This window comes from Rhinopithecus roxellana, chromosome 7 (genome assembly GCF_007565055.1).
Source record: "Rhinopithecus roxellana isolate Shanxi Qingling chromosome 7, ASM756505v1, whole genome shotgun sequence".
NCBI classification, from domain to species: Eukaryota; Metazoa; Chordata; class Mammalia; order Primates; family Cercopithecidae; genus Rhinopithecus; species Rhinopithecus roxellana.
Window position 1 is genome coordinate 78,208,916 of NC_044555.1, and position 14,589 is coordinate 78,223,504.

The 14,589-nt window shown below is 39.6% G+C and overlaps 1 protein-coding gene across 1 annotated transcript in view; it reads left to right on the forward strand.

Annotated features, from left to right (window-relative positions):
• VEGFD (vascular endothelial growth factor D) overlaps positions 1 to 14,589 on the forward strand; it is a 39,861-nt gene that overhangs the window by 19,030 nt on the left and 6,242 nt on the right. Inside the window, exons 2-5 of the mRNA XM_010366068.2 lie at positions 2,518 to 2,728; positions 7,730 to 7,920; positions 11,469 to 11,617; positions 13,597 to 13,697. Of these exons, the coding sequence (XP_010364370.1) occupies positions 2,518 to 2,728; positions 7,730 to 7,920; positions 11,469 to 11,617; positions 13,597 to 13,697 (652 nt within the window). The remainder of the gene's footprint in view (positions 1 to 2,517; positions 2,729 to 7,729; positions 7,921 to 11,468; positions 11,618 to 13,596; positions 13,698 to 14,589) is intronic.

A 14,589-nucleotide genomic window follows, 5' to 3' on the forward strand; every position in this document is an offset into this window, starting at 1 on the left:
AAACAGGCAGGCAGCAGGCTAAATTAGGCTGGGAGACCATAGTTTGACAGGTCTTGATCGAAAGAATAACCATTGTTGGCCAGGTGCAGTGGCTCATGTCTGTAATCACAACACTTTGGGCAGCCAAAGCGGGCAGATCACTTGAGCCCAGGAGTTCAAAACCAGCCTGGGCAACATAGCGAAACCCCATCTCTACTAAACGTACAAACATTAGCCGGGCATGGTGGCACGCTCCTGTAGTCCCAGCTACTCAGGAGGCTGAGGCAGGAGAATCGCTTGAACCTGGGAGGCTGAGGTTGCAGTGAGCAGAGATGGTGCCACTGCACTCCAGCCTGGATGACAGGGCCAGACTCGGTCTCGAAAATAAATAAAGAATAACCATTGTTGGCCAGGTGCGGTGGCTCAAGCCTGTAATCCCAGCACTTTGGGAGGCCGAGACGGGTGGATCACGAGGTCAGGAGATCGAGACCATCCTGGCTAACACGGTGAAACCCCGTCTCTACTAAAAAATACAAAAAACTAGCCGGGCGAGGTGGCGGGCACCTGTAATCCCAGTTACTCGGGAGGCTGAGGCAGGAGAATGGCGTAAACCCGGGAGGCGGAGCTTGCAGTGAGCCGAGATCCGGCCACTGCACTCCAGCCTGGGCGACAGAGAGAGACTCCGTCTCAAAAAAAAAAAAAAAAAAAGAATAACCATTGTTTACGTTTTCATGTATATGTCACTAGATGTTCTTCATATATCCATATAAGTATGTATATATGATGTACATAAGTACCTAAGTGAAAATACGTAAGTAATTTTGAAAGAGGTTGTATCATAGCTGAATCACACGTGACTTGGACCACACTTGCTCTTCTGAGTACCTACTTTTGGACAACTCTCAGTGTACACTAGCATGTCTAAAAAAAATGTCTACTCCTAAAATGCTAATGCATGATGTAGATTTTAACTACAGCTTTTGAGGCTCAGTGGAGGAGGGTGTACATCACACGACCCAATGCAAAGCTTTTTAACAGCCCCTTTTGCTCATCTTTGTTTTCCCCTACTGTTCCTCGCCCTGCAGCAGGCAGCTAACATTCACCTCTCCCTTCCACCCTCCTCTCTCAGCACTGGTCCTTTGCCTCCTCCCTCATCCCAGCTCTACAAATGGCCTCAACCTGCATATTCCAACCACCCAGCAAAACAAACATCTAGTAACTACAGGGTCAGCAAGAGAGAATCTGAGACCCTAGCCATAGACAGATCACCTTATCATTTCTCCAGCACATTCCAGGAAGGATCTCAGTTCGTTCGGTCCCAATATACCTCTACATCCTTTGTTTTAATGATCACATAGAATTTGTTGTATGCATATATCATTATTTATATAACTAACCCCCAATTTTGAACAAGAGGCTACATACTGAAAATTTTTTATCTACCAAGTCTTTTTTTTCTTACAAACCCATTCGATACAGTTGCACTGTATCCGCCAATATAGTTCATGCAACTGTATGGAAATCGAACTCTAGAAGAGTATTTTATAGTTCTATAAGAGTATTAAACTCTTATACTTCTAGAGTGTAAAACCCCAGAAAAGTATTTTGTCAGAAAAAGATTGTGTTTTTGAAATAGTAGGTTTTAAAAGAAAATAAAGAAACAGGGTTAGAAGTAAGAAAATTCAGGTTATCAGTGGCTTGATATCTTTATTTTGTGACTGTAGGCAGGTTACCCAGGACTTTGTGGATCAATTTCTCAAACAAATAACAGAGATGAAATCAACTGTCATTAGCTACTGTCACAAAAATAATATGATAAACATCTATTCATTTCCTATGGCTGCCGTAAATAATTATCACAAACTTGGTGGCTTAAAATAACAGAAATTTATTTTCTCACAGCTCCGGAGTCTAGAATTCCAAAATGGAAGGGTCAGCAAGGCTGCACGCCCTCCAAACACTCTTGGATTCTCTCGAATCTTTTCTTGCTTCATCCAGCTTCTGATGGCTCTAGGCAATGCCCCACTTGTGACTGCATCACTCCAGTCTCTGCCTCCGTCTTCAATTGGCCTTCCTCTGTGTCCCTGTCTTCTCTTCTGTCTCTTATAAAGACACTTGTCATTGTACAGTATTTAGGGTCCACATAGATGATCCAGGAGGATCTCATTTTAAGATCCTTAACTTCATTACATCTATATAGATCCTTTTTCCAAATTAAGGTAATGTTCACAGGTTCTGTGGGTTAGGATGTGGACATATCAATTTGAGGCCCACCATTCGATACACTACAGTTTTCTTTGTAAGTGTTCTGAGAACCCAGGAGAAATAAGTAAATCATTTGATTCCATCAAAAATGAGCAGAATGTGAATCAACAATACTAGAAGATATCCTTTTTCCTAGGCACTGACATACATTTCAGTAGTTCTCTAATTACTTTACAGATGTATTTACGCTTCTAAGTGTCAGCAACGAAGATTATTATGACAAATTTAAAATTTAGTAATTCGTTTTTAAACTGGTATTTTTGCTTTTTTAAGCGGTCATCTCAGTCCACATTAGAACGATCTGAACAGCAGATCAGGGCTGCTTCTAGTTTGGAGGAACTACTACGAATTACTCACTCTGAGGACTGGAAGCTGTGGAGATGCAGGCTGAGGCTCAAAAGTTTTACCAGTATAGACTCTCGCTCAGCATCCCATCGGTCCACTAGGTTTGCGGCAACTTTCTATGACATTGAAACACTAAAAGGTAAGTGTGTGGATGTGGAGACAAATTCTTTCTCTTTATCAGATGGTGACAAATACACTTACTTTCTCCAAAACTCTGCGTGGGGCAGACACGTGTCAGAGGGAGAATGAAAGTCAGTCTTTGATTTCATAACTTCAGTATTAGTGCAGAATCTTGATTTTTTAATATTTACTTCACAGAGAAATATATTCAATATGATTTTGAGATAAAAAACACAAAAGAACATTTCAAAATATAAAAATAAATTTAACTCAAGGATGTGGGGGCAAAGAAAACCCAGGAAGACTATTGTTCTCAATAGAAAAAAAAATCATAAGGTTTACTTAGAAAATAAAACCTGGGGATTCATCCACAAGAGATATTCTACTGCCATACATACATAGATAAAAAGCAAAAATGGCCAGGCATGGTGGCTCATGCTGGCAATCCCAGCACTTTGGGAGGCCAAGGAAGGCAGATTGCTTGAGCCCAGGAGTTTGAGACCAGCCTGGGCAACATAACGAGACCCCATCTTTACAACAACAACAAAAAAAAAAAAAAAAAGAAAAAAATAGCTGAGCATTGTGGTACGTGCCTATATTCCCAGCTACTTGGGAGGCTGAGGTGGGAAGATTGGCTGAGCCCAGGAGGTCGAGGATACAGTGAGCCATGATCATGCTACTACACTCCAGCCTGGGCAACAGAGCAAGATCCTGTCTCAAGAAAACCACCCCCCAAAACCAATAGATTAGATATAGCTTTTTTTTTTTAATTTCTGCAAAGTTGTGTGATTTTTAATAAAGTGAAAATTAAAAGTTGGACACTGAGTTGTAATATTGGGTACTGGTATTGCTAGGAGAATAACGAAGGGAGAAAATTCTCAAGACAAAATGATCAAAACTCCAGACTAGAAAATAACATAATTTGAAATAAGGGTAATGATTGTTCCCTAGTAAGGTATGAAGATTCTTTAAAAGAAAATCAGGCCGGGCGTGGTGGATGACACCTGTAATCCCAGCACTTTGGGAGGTCGAGGTGGGTGGATCACCTGAAGTCAGGAGTTTGAGACCAGCCTGACCAACATGGTGAAAACCTGTCTCTACTAAAAATACAAAATTAGCCGGGCACGGCGGTGCATGCCTGTAATCCCAACTACTTGGGAGGCTGAGGCAGGAGAATCACTTGAACCCAGGAGGCAGAGGTTGCAGTGAGCTGAGATCGCGCCATTGCACTCCAGCCTGAGCAACAAGAGTGAAACTCTATCTCAAAAAAAAGGAAGGAAGGAAGGAAGGAAGGAAGGCAGGAAGAAAGGAAGGAAGGCAAGAAGGAAGGAAGGAAGGAAGGAAGGAAGGAAGGAAGGAAGGAAGGAAGGAAGGAAGGAAGGAAGGAAGGAAGGAAGGAAAGCAGTGTGTGTAGGTACTGTGCCAAAATGAATAAAAAATGCTTGTCAAGTAAGTTCTGTGGTTTCTGATTAGGCATTTAATTTTTTGATGACATGTCAAAACAACACAAGAAGCTGCTACAGCATTGCTGATCTAGCATTCTAGATTTGATTAACATGATTACCTGGTAACTGATTATATATATAGCATAATTCAAATTAACCACTAGGCCAAAACTATTTTTTTCTTTCTACCTAAAACTGTATTTGTTTTTTCCCATTTGTAAAAAGATGTTGGGGTTGCATAGACCTATGTTGTTGGCGGTGGGGAAAGCTGTGCATAGATGGGGAAATATTCTTTGGTAGCACCTTGGGCATGAGTGTGAAAAGGATTCTTTGTGTTCATGTGTATGACTGTGTGTCTAAGTGAGTTGACATGGTGGGAACCATAGCCTTGAGCTCACTTCAGACAGGAGTTTGAAGCTCTAGATGTTTCTGTGTGGTGAATTAATATAGCCTTCAGGGGAACAAAGGGTTGGCACCTCATCTAGAGGTCAAAGGCCTTAACCAGATTACCTGACTAAAGGCCTGAGGTGAGCCTGGAGCGATTTCATGAAGATGAATGTTACCATAAAACCAAGACTAGGTGATCTAAAAAAAGTCAATAACATTGACATTTTCTAAGGAGAAAGCCATTAAAATATCACAGAATTTGCAAACCCTATGAATTTATCTCCTAATTTCATAGGGGATCATCTAAAGTTATTTACTAAGTTAGAAGCAGTGCATAATGAAATCGGCATGTTACACCAATTAGAATTTGTTATCAAGTCTTCCTTGTGGATTTCAAGGTAATTTCCTGAGGCAGAGCAGTCCTGCTGGGAAGTAGTAAAGAATAGTAGAGTTATGAAGCCTTTAATCAGTGATGTTGGTCATAATTGCATATGATTTTGATTAAAAGCTTACCACTCCAATTTCAAAACTTAGTTTTATAAAAAGAGAAAAAGCAAATGGAAAGAAACATTTAAGTAGAATTTTAAATTGGGAATATTTTCATAGGTTGGTTTCTTGTTTTTTCAAAGATTCATGGTTAATTGCAGTGAATTAAATAATAACCATAATAATACTTAATTGAGTAATTTATCCCTCATGTGCAGCCTTCAGGCTTTTTATATAAATATTAATAATCAGAAATTTTTAAAAAGGTTTCTTGGGGGCTGGACACAGTGGTTCACACCTATAATCCCAGCACTTTGGGAGGCCAAGGTGAGCGGATCACAAGGTGAAGAGATCAAGACCAGCCTGGCCAACATGGTGAAACCCCGTCTCTACTGAAAATACAAAAATTAGCTGGGCATGGTGGTGCACGCCTCTAATCCCAGCTACTTGGGAGGCTGAGGCAGGAGAATCGCTTGAACCCAGGAGGTGGAGGTTGCAGTAAGCCAAGATCACACCACTGCACTCCAGCCTGGCGACAGAGCGAGACTCTGTCTCAAAAAAAAAAAAAAAAAAAAAGGTTTAATGTTTTATTATGAGGAAAAATAAACCAAAGTGTGTAGTAGTATAATGCAGTGATCCAGACAACCCATATTATGTTTTCGGTGAAGCAACATATGAAAAAAATTGGTATTAAGGGATGAAAAAGGAGAAAGGATGTGGAGAAGATGTTATAAGGGAATAATTTAGGGACTAGGGTCACATCTCAAATGGTAATATTGTATCGGTATACTTCAAGCAGAGGTTTTCTCTATCCCTTCTATTCCCATATGTGGGAACTCAGAATAATCTCAGGAGAGCTCTTGAAAATGCAGTGAAAATAAAGGACAGTTTGTCTATTGTTGCATAACACATTACCACAAAACTTAGCTACTTAAAACAATATTTATCTCAGTTTCTGTGGGCCAGAAATGCTGACATGGCCTAGATCAGTTTCTCTGCTTCAGATGTCTCCGGAGGCTGCAGTCAAGATATTGGCCTGGGCTGCAGGCATCTTAGGGCACTGCTTTCAAGTTCAGTCAGATGTTGTTTGCAGGACTCAATTCCTCACAGGCTGTTGGACTGAGGGTCTTCATTCCTCGCTGGCTATTGGCCAGAGGCTGCCCCAAGTTCCTTGTCATGTGGACCTTTCTAACATGGCGGCAAATTAACACAAGAACAGAAAACCAAACACCACATGTTCTCACTCATAAGTGGGAGTTGAACAATGAGAACGGATGTACACAGAAGGGGAACATCACAAACCAGGGCTTGTTGGGAGGTGGGGGACAAAGGGAAGGAGAACATTAGGACAAATACCTAATGCATGTGGGGCTTAAAACCTAGATGACAGGTTGACAGGTGCAGCAAACCACCATGGCACACGTACACCTATGTAACAAACCTGCACGTTCTGCACATGTATCCCAGAACTTAAAGTAAAATAAGTTAAAAAAAAAAAAAAAAGCCTGCAAGTGTAGAAGGAGAGAAAGAGTGTGTGTGTGAGAAAGTGAGACAGAGTAAGAAAGAAGAGAACTTGCAATAAGTAGAAACAAGACTGCAATCTTTTTTTAACTTCATCATGAAAGTGGTATCCCATCACTTTTGCTGTAGTCTCTTCATAAGAAGCAAGTTACTAGGTCCAGCTCACACACAAGGAGAAGAGATTTACACAAGGGCATGACTATCAGGAGGTGGGGACCACTGGGGGTTAGTTTCAAAGCTGCCTACCACAAGAGATTTTCACCAGCACCACACCCCCACATATAATAAATAAACTCTACAGTTCTATGGCAAGCTACAAGGAAGTCTTTGTGTTGTCTTTATCATAAAATTGAATCTTTCCCCCAAAACACCTGTAGAAAGGCTATGCAGCATTAAGTACCAAAGGGTCAAAATTGAATTTAAAAAATAAAATATGAGAGAAAAGCAAGTACTGTTTTATAAGAAAGTATATAATTTTTTTTATTCCCATAGGCTTGTTTCTTTTTTCTTGTTACCTTCAAATTAACTATGGCCAAAGGATTGCTCATTCCATTAATACGAACAGGCTTATTTCATCATTTATATAAATATCAGTATCGGGCACTTGCAAATGAGAAAACTCTGATTTGAGGAAGGATTAGTTTCACTTCAATTTCCATTTATGCATTTGCCAAGTTTAAATCGTACTGTAGTTACTTAAGCAACCAACAGAAACATATTTCTTGATGATGCTAAAACCTACCTACACCTGGCTTTAAGCAGAAGAAATGCTATCCAGCTGTATCTAGTAAATTGCTTGATAAATAATATTTACATGTTATTTCTTTACATGCTTCTATTTACTTCCCTATTAGCCAGCTTCTCCAGATGTATCCAATGTAATTATGTACAGGACATGGTGTTCTACCTCAAAGGGAAATAAAATACTTATATTCTACAAAGGTGTGGTATAAATGGGAATTTATACCACACCTTTGAGCACAGAGATTGTTTATGAGCACAGAGATTGTTGTAACTTCTCTGCAAACAATCTTTGGTTAAAGGACTGACAAAAAATATCCATCTAGTAAAAGAAACAAGCAGTAGAAATGTGAAAATGACTATGCTCAGCATAACCCTGGCACATGTTGGCACATCAGGGCCATTCCATCTGCTAGCCCCAGTGAGCTTTCTCTCTGCAGTTATAGACGAAGAATGGCAAAGAACTCAGTGCAGCCCTAGAGAAACATGCGTGGAGGTGGCCAGTGAGCTGGGGAAGAGTACCAACACATTCTTCAAGCCCCCTTGTGTGAACGTGTTCCGATGTGGTGGCTGTTGCAATGAAGAGAGCCTCATCTGTATGAACACCAGCACCTCGTACATTTCCAAACAGGTATGAGGACATCGGCAAGCCTGCTGTCTCTAAAGCCCTGATTATAATAGCGTCGATCGCTACAACAACCTTGTTGCCAAACACTGTACTAAATGCTCTGTGTGCATAATCACATTTAATCTTTGAAACGAGCCAAGAGGGTATTTTATCCTCCTTTATAGATGAGGAAACTGAGGCTCAGAGAGGTAACTTACTTATCTAAGGTTACATGGCTGATAAATAGCAGAGCTGGGATTCAAACCCAGGTCTGTGGGAGGCCAGAGCCTGAACTATTATCAGTTATTGTCTCTCTGATGCTATAATGTCAAGACTCAGAAAACCATATGGAAGTTACTAGGATAGGATGTTGAAAGGAATGAAGATAGCTGTGCTGTCTTGTGTATCCATCAGGTTCTGTGTTGCTCAAAAAAAAGTTTAATGAAGGTTATGGGCAGAATTGGGGAAAGAGGGATGGGACAGTGAAGCACCTGAAGCTAGCAAAAAGGGGGAGACTTCCCCACCCTTAGACTGAGGAGACAAGGGGAGGGAGCAGTTACGGGAACCCAGAAAGAAAGCGGAGAAGAGGGTTGCTGGACTGGCCACTGTCAACTCTTGGCCTGGCAGGGAGTTGGGGCAGGGGCTGGGAGAGGCAAGAGGGTTTATAGATGTAGCCCATGGAGGGCAGCATCCTGGGGCACAGAGCCTGATGGGGAAGGAAGGAGAGAGGATGGTGTCTCTGGAGGGGCAAAGAGAGAATACCTAGCACAAAAGACATTTGGAAATAATTCTGCAGTCCTCATGAAAGAAATAATTCAGCCCTCTTCATCTTATAAAACTCCCTTTGCTTAGGTAAGTTTTCCTTTCTCTGGTTACCATGTTTTTAATAAATGTCGCATATGAGAGTAGTAGTAACAAACTTGGGAAAGCAACATTTAAAAACTGTGCATCACTATTCACAATAGCAAAGACTTGGAATCAACCCAAATGTCCATCTGTGGCAGACTGGATTAAGAAAATGTGGCACATATACACCATGGAATATTATGCAGCCATAAAAAAGGATGAGTTTGCATCCCTTGTAGGGACATGGATGTAGCTGGAAACCATCATTTTTAGCAAACTATCAGAAGAACAGAAAACCAAACACCGCATGTTCTCACTCATAGGTGGGAACTGAACAATGAGATCACTTGGACTCGGGAAGGGGAACATCACACACTGGGGCCTATCATGGGGAGGGGGGAGTGGGGAGGGATTGCATTGGGAGTTATACCTGATATAAATGACGAATTGATGGGTGCTGACAAGTTGATGGGTGCAGCACACCAACAGGGCACAAGTATACATATGTAACAAACCTGCACGTTATGCACATGTACCCTAGAACTTAAAGTATAATAAAAAATAAATAAAAGAAAAAACAAACAAACAAACAACAACAACAACAAAAAACTGTGCATCAAACTACATTCTTTTTGGTATCTGTTGCAAATTCCTTGAATGTTGATATACTTATTTAATTGTCAGTTTGCCTATATGATTTATTCTCCTTTTAATTGCAAAAAGAGGTAGTACAAGAAAATTACATGTACTGAACATATCCATGTTAAGTAATTTTCTTAATGCTGATTTGTTTTGTTAATTGATTTACTTATCCTTAATTTTGTTCCTCCACCCTCTAAAATATCCTTTAAACTGGAGAGTTTCTTTTTCTAAATTCTTTTAGAGAATCTTGGAGCTTGTGCAAATTTTAACCTCTACTATTTGACAATTAGAAAAAAAAAAAAAAATGACCCAAGTAGGGCTAAGCATCAATTCTTAGTAGAAACAAAGCTTGCATAACGTAAGAGGGTTTAGTTCATGATCATGTGATTCCCTAGAGCACAGCCAAAAAATTGTGCAAGAAGATGAAGTTTATGCAAAGTAAACACTACAAAAACACTCTCACTTAGACTCATGGAAGTTCCATTACATATTGAGAGGTCAGAATAAACACAACCTTAATGGATTGCTTCCACTTAATAGATAGTTGAGTACTTCATTTTGACTGCTGTACTCAACAAATGATTAATTTCATAGAATGTACTTAAGTGTAAGTGTACAGCAGCTTTTCTTCCAAATATGAATTTTTGAACATTTTAATAGTAGTTTTTAAAAAACTATCTCTTGGCTGGGCGTGGTGGCTCACGCCTGTAATCCCAGCACTTTGGGAGGCTGAGGCGGGCAGATCACAGGGTCAGGAGATCAAGACCATCCTGGCTAACACGGTGAAACCCCGTCTCTACTCAAAAAAAAAAAAAAAAAAAAAAAAAAATTAGCCAGGCGTGGTGGCGGGCGCCTGTAGTCCCAGCTACTCGGGAGGCTGAGGCAGGAGAATGGCATGAACCCAGCAGGCGGAGCTTGCAGTGAGCTGAGATCGTGCCATTGCACTCCAGCCTGGGCAACAGAGCGAGACTCCGTCTCAAAACAAAACAAAACAAAACAAAAACTATCTCTCGCCCCAAAGTTATGGACTATTTGGCAGACCACCTCTTAGAAACAAAGTGAACAAATGAATACTCTATGTAGTAAGGACTACATGGAATGGTGATTGAATGGACAATACGTTAAAATCAACTTCAAACTCATCCACACATCACAGAACCACTCAAGAAAGTTGTATCATCTCTCTGTATGTCTGTTTCTTCACCTATAAGATGGGGATAATAAAAACCCACCCCATAATGCTGTTATAAGGGGTAAATGAGGTAACATGAAAGCACTTACAACAGGGTGTGGCCTACAGAAAGCGTAGAAAGAATGATATACATGTTAGCTATAATTATTTGTTTGGGCACGATGATCTTGTATCAGCTATTAATACACAATGCTACATAACAAACACACTAAAACTCAGTGGTTCCAAACAACAATGATTTATTCTCACTTATGTATCTGAGGTTCAGTTAGTTTAGGGTGGATTCAGCGGGGCTTGACTCTAAGCTGCAGTGTGAGTCCAAGTCAACTTCTACGTTTTCCATCGCTTGGACCAGCGAGCCTGCCAGATTACGTTATTTTCGTGGCTACAGCATAAGTTTGAGAAAACAAGCCCCATAAAACATGCACAGTTCAAATTTGTACTTCTGTCATGTCTGCTAACATCTCACTAGCCAAAGAAAGTGACGTGGCCAAATACAAAGTCAAGAGATAGGAAACTATATTTCTTCAATAGAAATGGTATGAGAAGGGATAAGTAAAGAGTTTGAATAATAACCTATTCTAATAAAATCCTAAAGAAACTGCATAGCTTTAATCTCATTTAATCCTTATGATTTACCCTCAAATGTAAAGCAGGAGTAGGGATTAACAGTACCATTTTACAAGGGTATCAATGATCAAAAAGTTAAGAGATTTGACCAAACTTAAACACTTCATAAAGTTAGATGAGCCTGTTTAGTTCCATTCTTAATGGACAACTCGGCTAAAGTCATTGCCATAAATGACAAAGGCAAAAATTCGCACTAGAACAATTTTAAAAATAATATATAAAATAAAAAAATATATATTGTGGTTATCTTTCTCTGCTGTAGCTCTTTGAGATATCAGTGCCTTTGACATCAGTACCTGAATTAGTGCCTGTTAAAGTTGCCAATCATACAGGTTGTAAGTGCTTGCCAACAGCCCCGCGCCATCCATACTCAATTATCAGAAGATCCATCCAGATCCCTGAAGAAGATCGGTAAGCACTTTTTTATTTTGTTCTGGATTATGCTTGTTTTTGCCTTGCCAAAACTGTGTGTAGAGGATATTTCATTAATATAGAGTTACCAATTTATCTTCAAATTATTCATATTTTAGCTTCTAACCTGAATCTACTGGTAATACCTGGCAAATACATATTTTTATTAGATGTTAGATATATATTGTGGTAGGACCAAAACGCTCAGTGGTATGAGCTCGTCATGTCTACTTGCAGACACATTTGTTCTTAATATGCATAGTCTAATGCAGGTGTAAAACCACTTTAACCTCAAATTTAGCACATGTACCCTTGTTCCAGAACAAGCATTAAATAAAACTTATTTCAGGCTGTTTGTATATTTACATCCTGAAATGAGAGAAAACAAAGAAGATTCCTGGGGTCATTGGGAAGTGACAAAACTAGCAGCACGTGAGTTTTGCAGCTTTCTAATCTTTCCCCCTTAAGATTACCAAATGAAAAACCCTTGTTTTAAATTAAAATGACTTAAAATTAATTTGGCTTTGAAATTCTCTTGAGATTAATTTTGTAATTGTTTATAAGACAAACGACGAAACCAAAGGTAAGGATCACTTATTTGAAGAAAAAAGGGTAACTGAATGAAAAGATCATTAGTTAGATACTTAGATTTTGCAAAAGTAAAGCAATAAATATATTGCGTGAGTGGCAAGTAAAAGAGTAAGCTGGTGATTAGTTAACATTGAGCCAAGAAGACACCTCCGCCTCCCTCCAGCAGAAAAGAAAACTTGTAGAAAAGCAACATTTATTCTCAAGATGTTCCTGTTGTCCTGGCCAATGCTTTTATCTTTATTTTAAAGAAAACAATCTTAGGGGCCGGGCACGGTGGCTCACGCCCCAGTGCTGTAATCCCAGCACTTTGGGAGGCTGAGGTGGGTGGATCACGAGGTCAGGAGATTGAGACCATCCTGGCTAACAGGGTGAAACCCCGTCTCTACTAAAAACACACAAAAAATTAGCCTGGCGTGGTGGTGGGCGCCTGTAGTCCCAGCTACTCGGGAGGCTGAGGCAGGAGAATGGCGTGAACTCGGGAGGCAGAGCTTGCAGTGAGCTGAGATCCGGCCACTGCACTCCAGCCTGGGAGACAGAATGAGACTCCGTCTCAAAAAAAAAAAAAAAGAAAATAATCTCAGGAAGTATTCTTAGGAGGTATGTTAGAACATATATAATTTTGGTAAATAAACTGTTGACAGCTATAATTTGCATAGTTTTAACATATTTCTTCTTAAGAAGATTACAATTTCCAAAATTACAGTTTAGTTTCTAAACATTTCCACATAGAATATTTATAATTACAGAATCACTATCTAGTAAGATGCAGTTCATAAATACAAATTAAGCTCCTTTAAAATCTTTTTTTTTTTTTTTTTTTTGAGATGGAGTTTCACTCTTGTTGCCCAGGCTGGAGCGCAATGGCGCAGTCTCGGCTCATTCCAACCTCCGCCTCCCGGGTTCAAGCGATTCTCCTGCCTCAGCCTTCCAAGTAGCTGGGATTACAGGCATGCGCCGCCATGCCCGGCTAATTTTGTATCGTAGAGATGGAGTTTTTCCATACTGGTCAGGTTGGTCTCAAACTCCCGACCTCAGGTGATCTGCCCGCCTCGGCCTCCCAAATTGCTGGGATTACAGGCGTGAACCATTGTGCCCGGCCCGTTCCTTTAAAATCTTAACTCTTCTCACATCCTTATCAGTTTGTGGTGAGAACATTTGAAATTTACTCTCTTAGCAATTTTGAAATATACAATACATTATTATTATTGACTGTAGTTACCATACTGTGCAATAGATCTCAAAGCCTTATTTCTCTAAACTGAGAATAAAAAGCAAAAAATAAATTTTAAAAATCTTAACTATTCTCTACTCAGGAATTGATTTAATGTTCCAAAGTTTTGATTATCCTTGAAAGCTTTTAAATCTGGTTCATTGTTTTCTTTTCCTAGCTGTTCCCATTCCAAGAAACTCTGTCCCATTGACATGCTATGGGATAGCAACAAATGTAAATGTGTTTTACAGGAGGAGAATCCACTTGCTGGAACAGAAGGTAATGATAGTCGTAGTAAAACAGTAACAGTAATAATAAAAGTAGCAACAATAGCAGTGAACATTATTGAGTACTTAGTATGACCAGGCAATGTTGTAAATCTTTTATATGTTTTAGCTCATTTAATTCTCACAACAACCCTATAATATACTATTGTTATTTCTTTTTTACAATTACAAAATGGACACACCAAGATATCAAGTAATTTCCTCAAGGTCACACAGCTGAGAGTGATAGAAGTGGTCAGATTCCAGAACCCTCTGTACCATAATCATATAGTAAGTCCATCGATGCATCACTCTGCTTTCTAATCTCAAAGAAAAGCCCCGAGTTACTGGAGCATCCTGAAGCATGGAAATTGAAAGGGGATGTTAAACTTGAATGAAAGCTGCTTCAGAACTAAATACTAGTCAACTGCAGTTTACTAATTTATTTGTATGAACGTCTCACAGGAACATAAAGTAATTTTGGACTTGGTTTCTATCAACTGCATCATATGAAAACATGCCAGTAATTTGAAAAAATAAATGGGGAATAAGAGAAAACATTTTCTGGAATTAAGGCAAAGCAAAAGCAAAATATGGCTATTGGTCTAAGGGGAGTTGGGAGCAAAATGAGATATAGTGAATTGTCATAGCTCGTAATCCGTAATTTTGTGACTTCGGGTGATGAACATTTGCTTGAAAATGAATGCATTTTAATTTATTTTCCGAGGAGCTTTACATGGTTCCACCAAAAAAAAAAAAAAAAAAAAAAGTCACAAGTAGTCATGCAGTTTTACCCTTGCTTGTTTTAAACTATAATCTACAAGCAAGAACAGTAAGGGCTAAACTCTTAAGAAATCTGTCCTAAAAACTGTAAATAGCAATCTACTCTCCATTCTTCTGCCTCT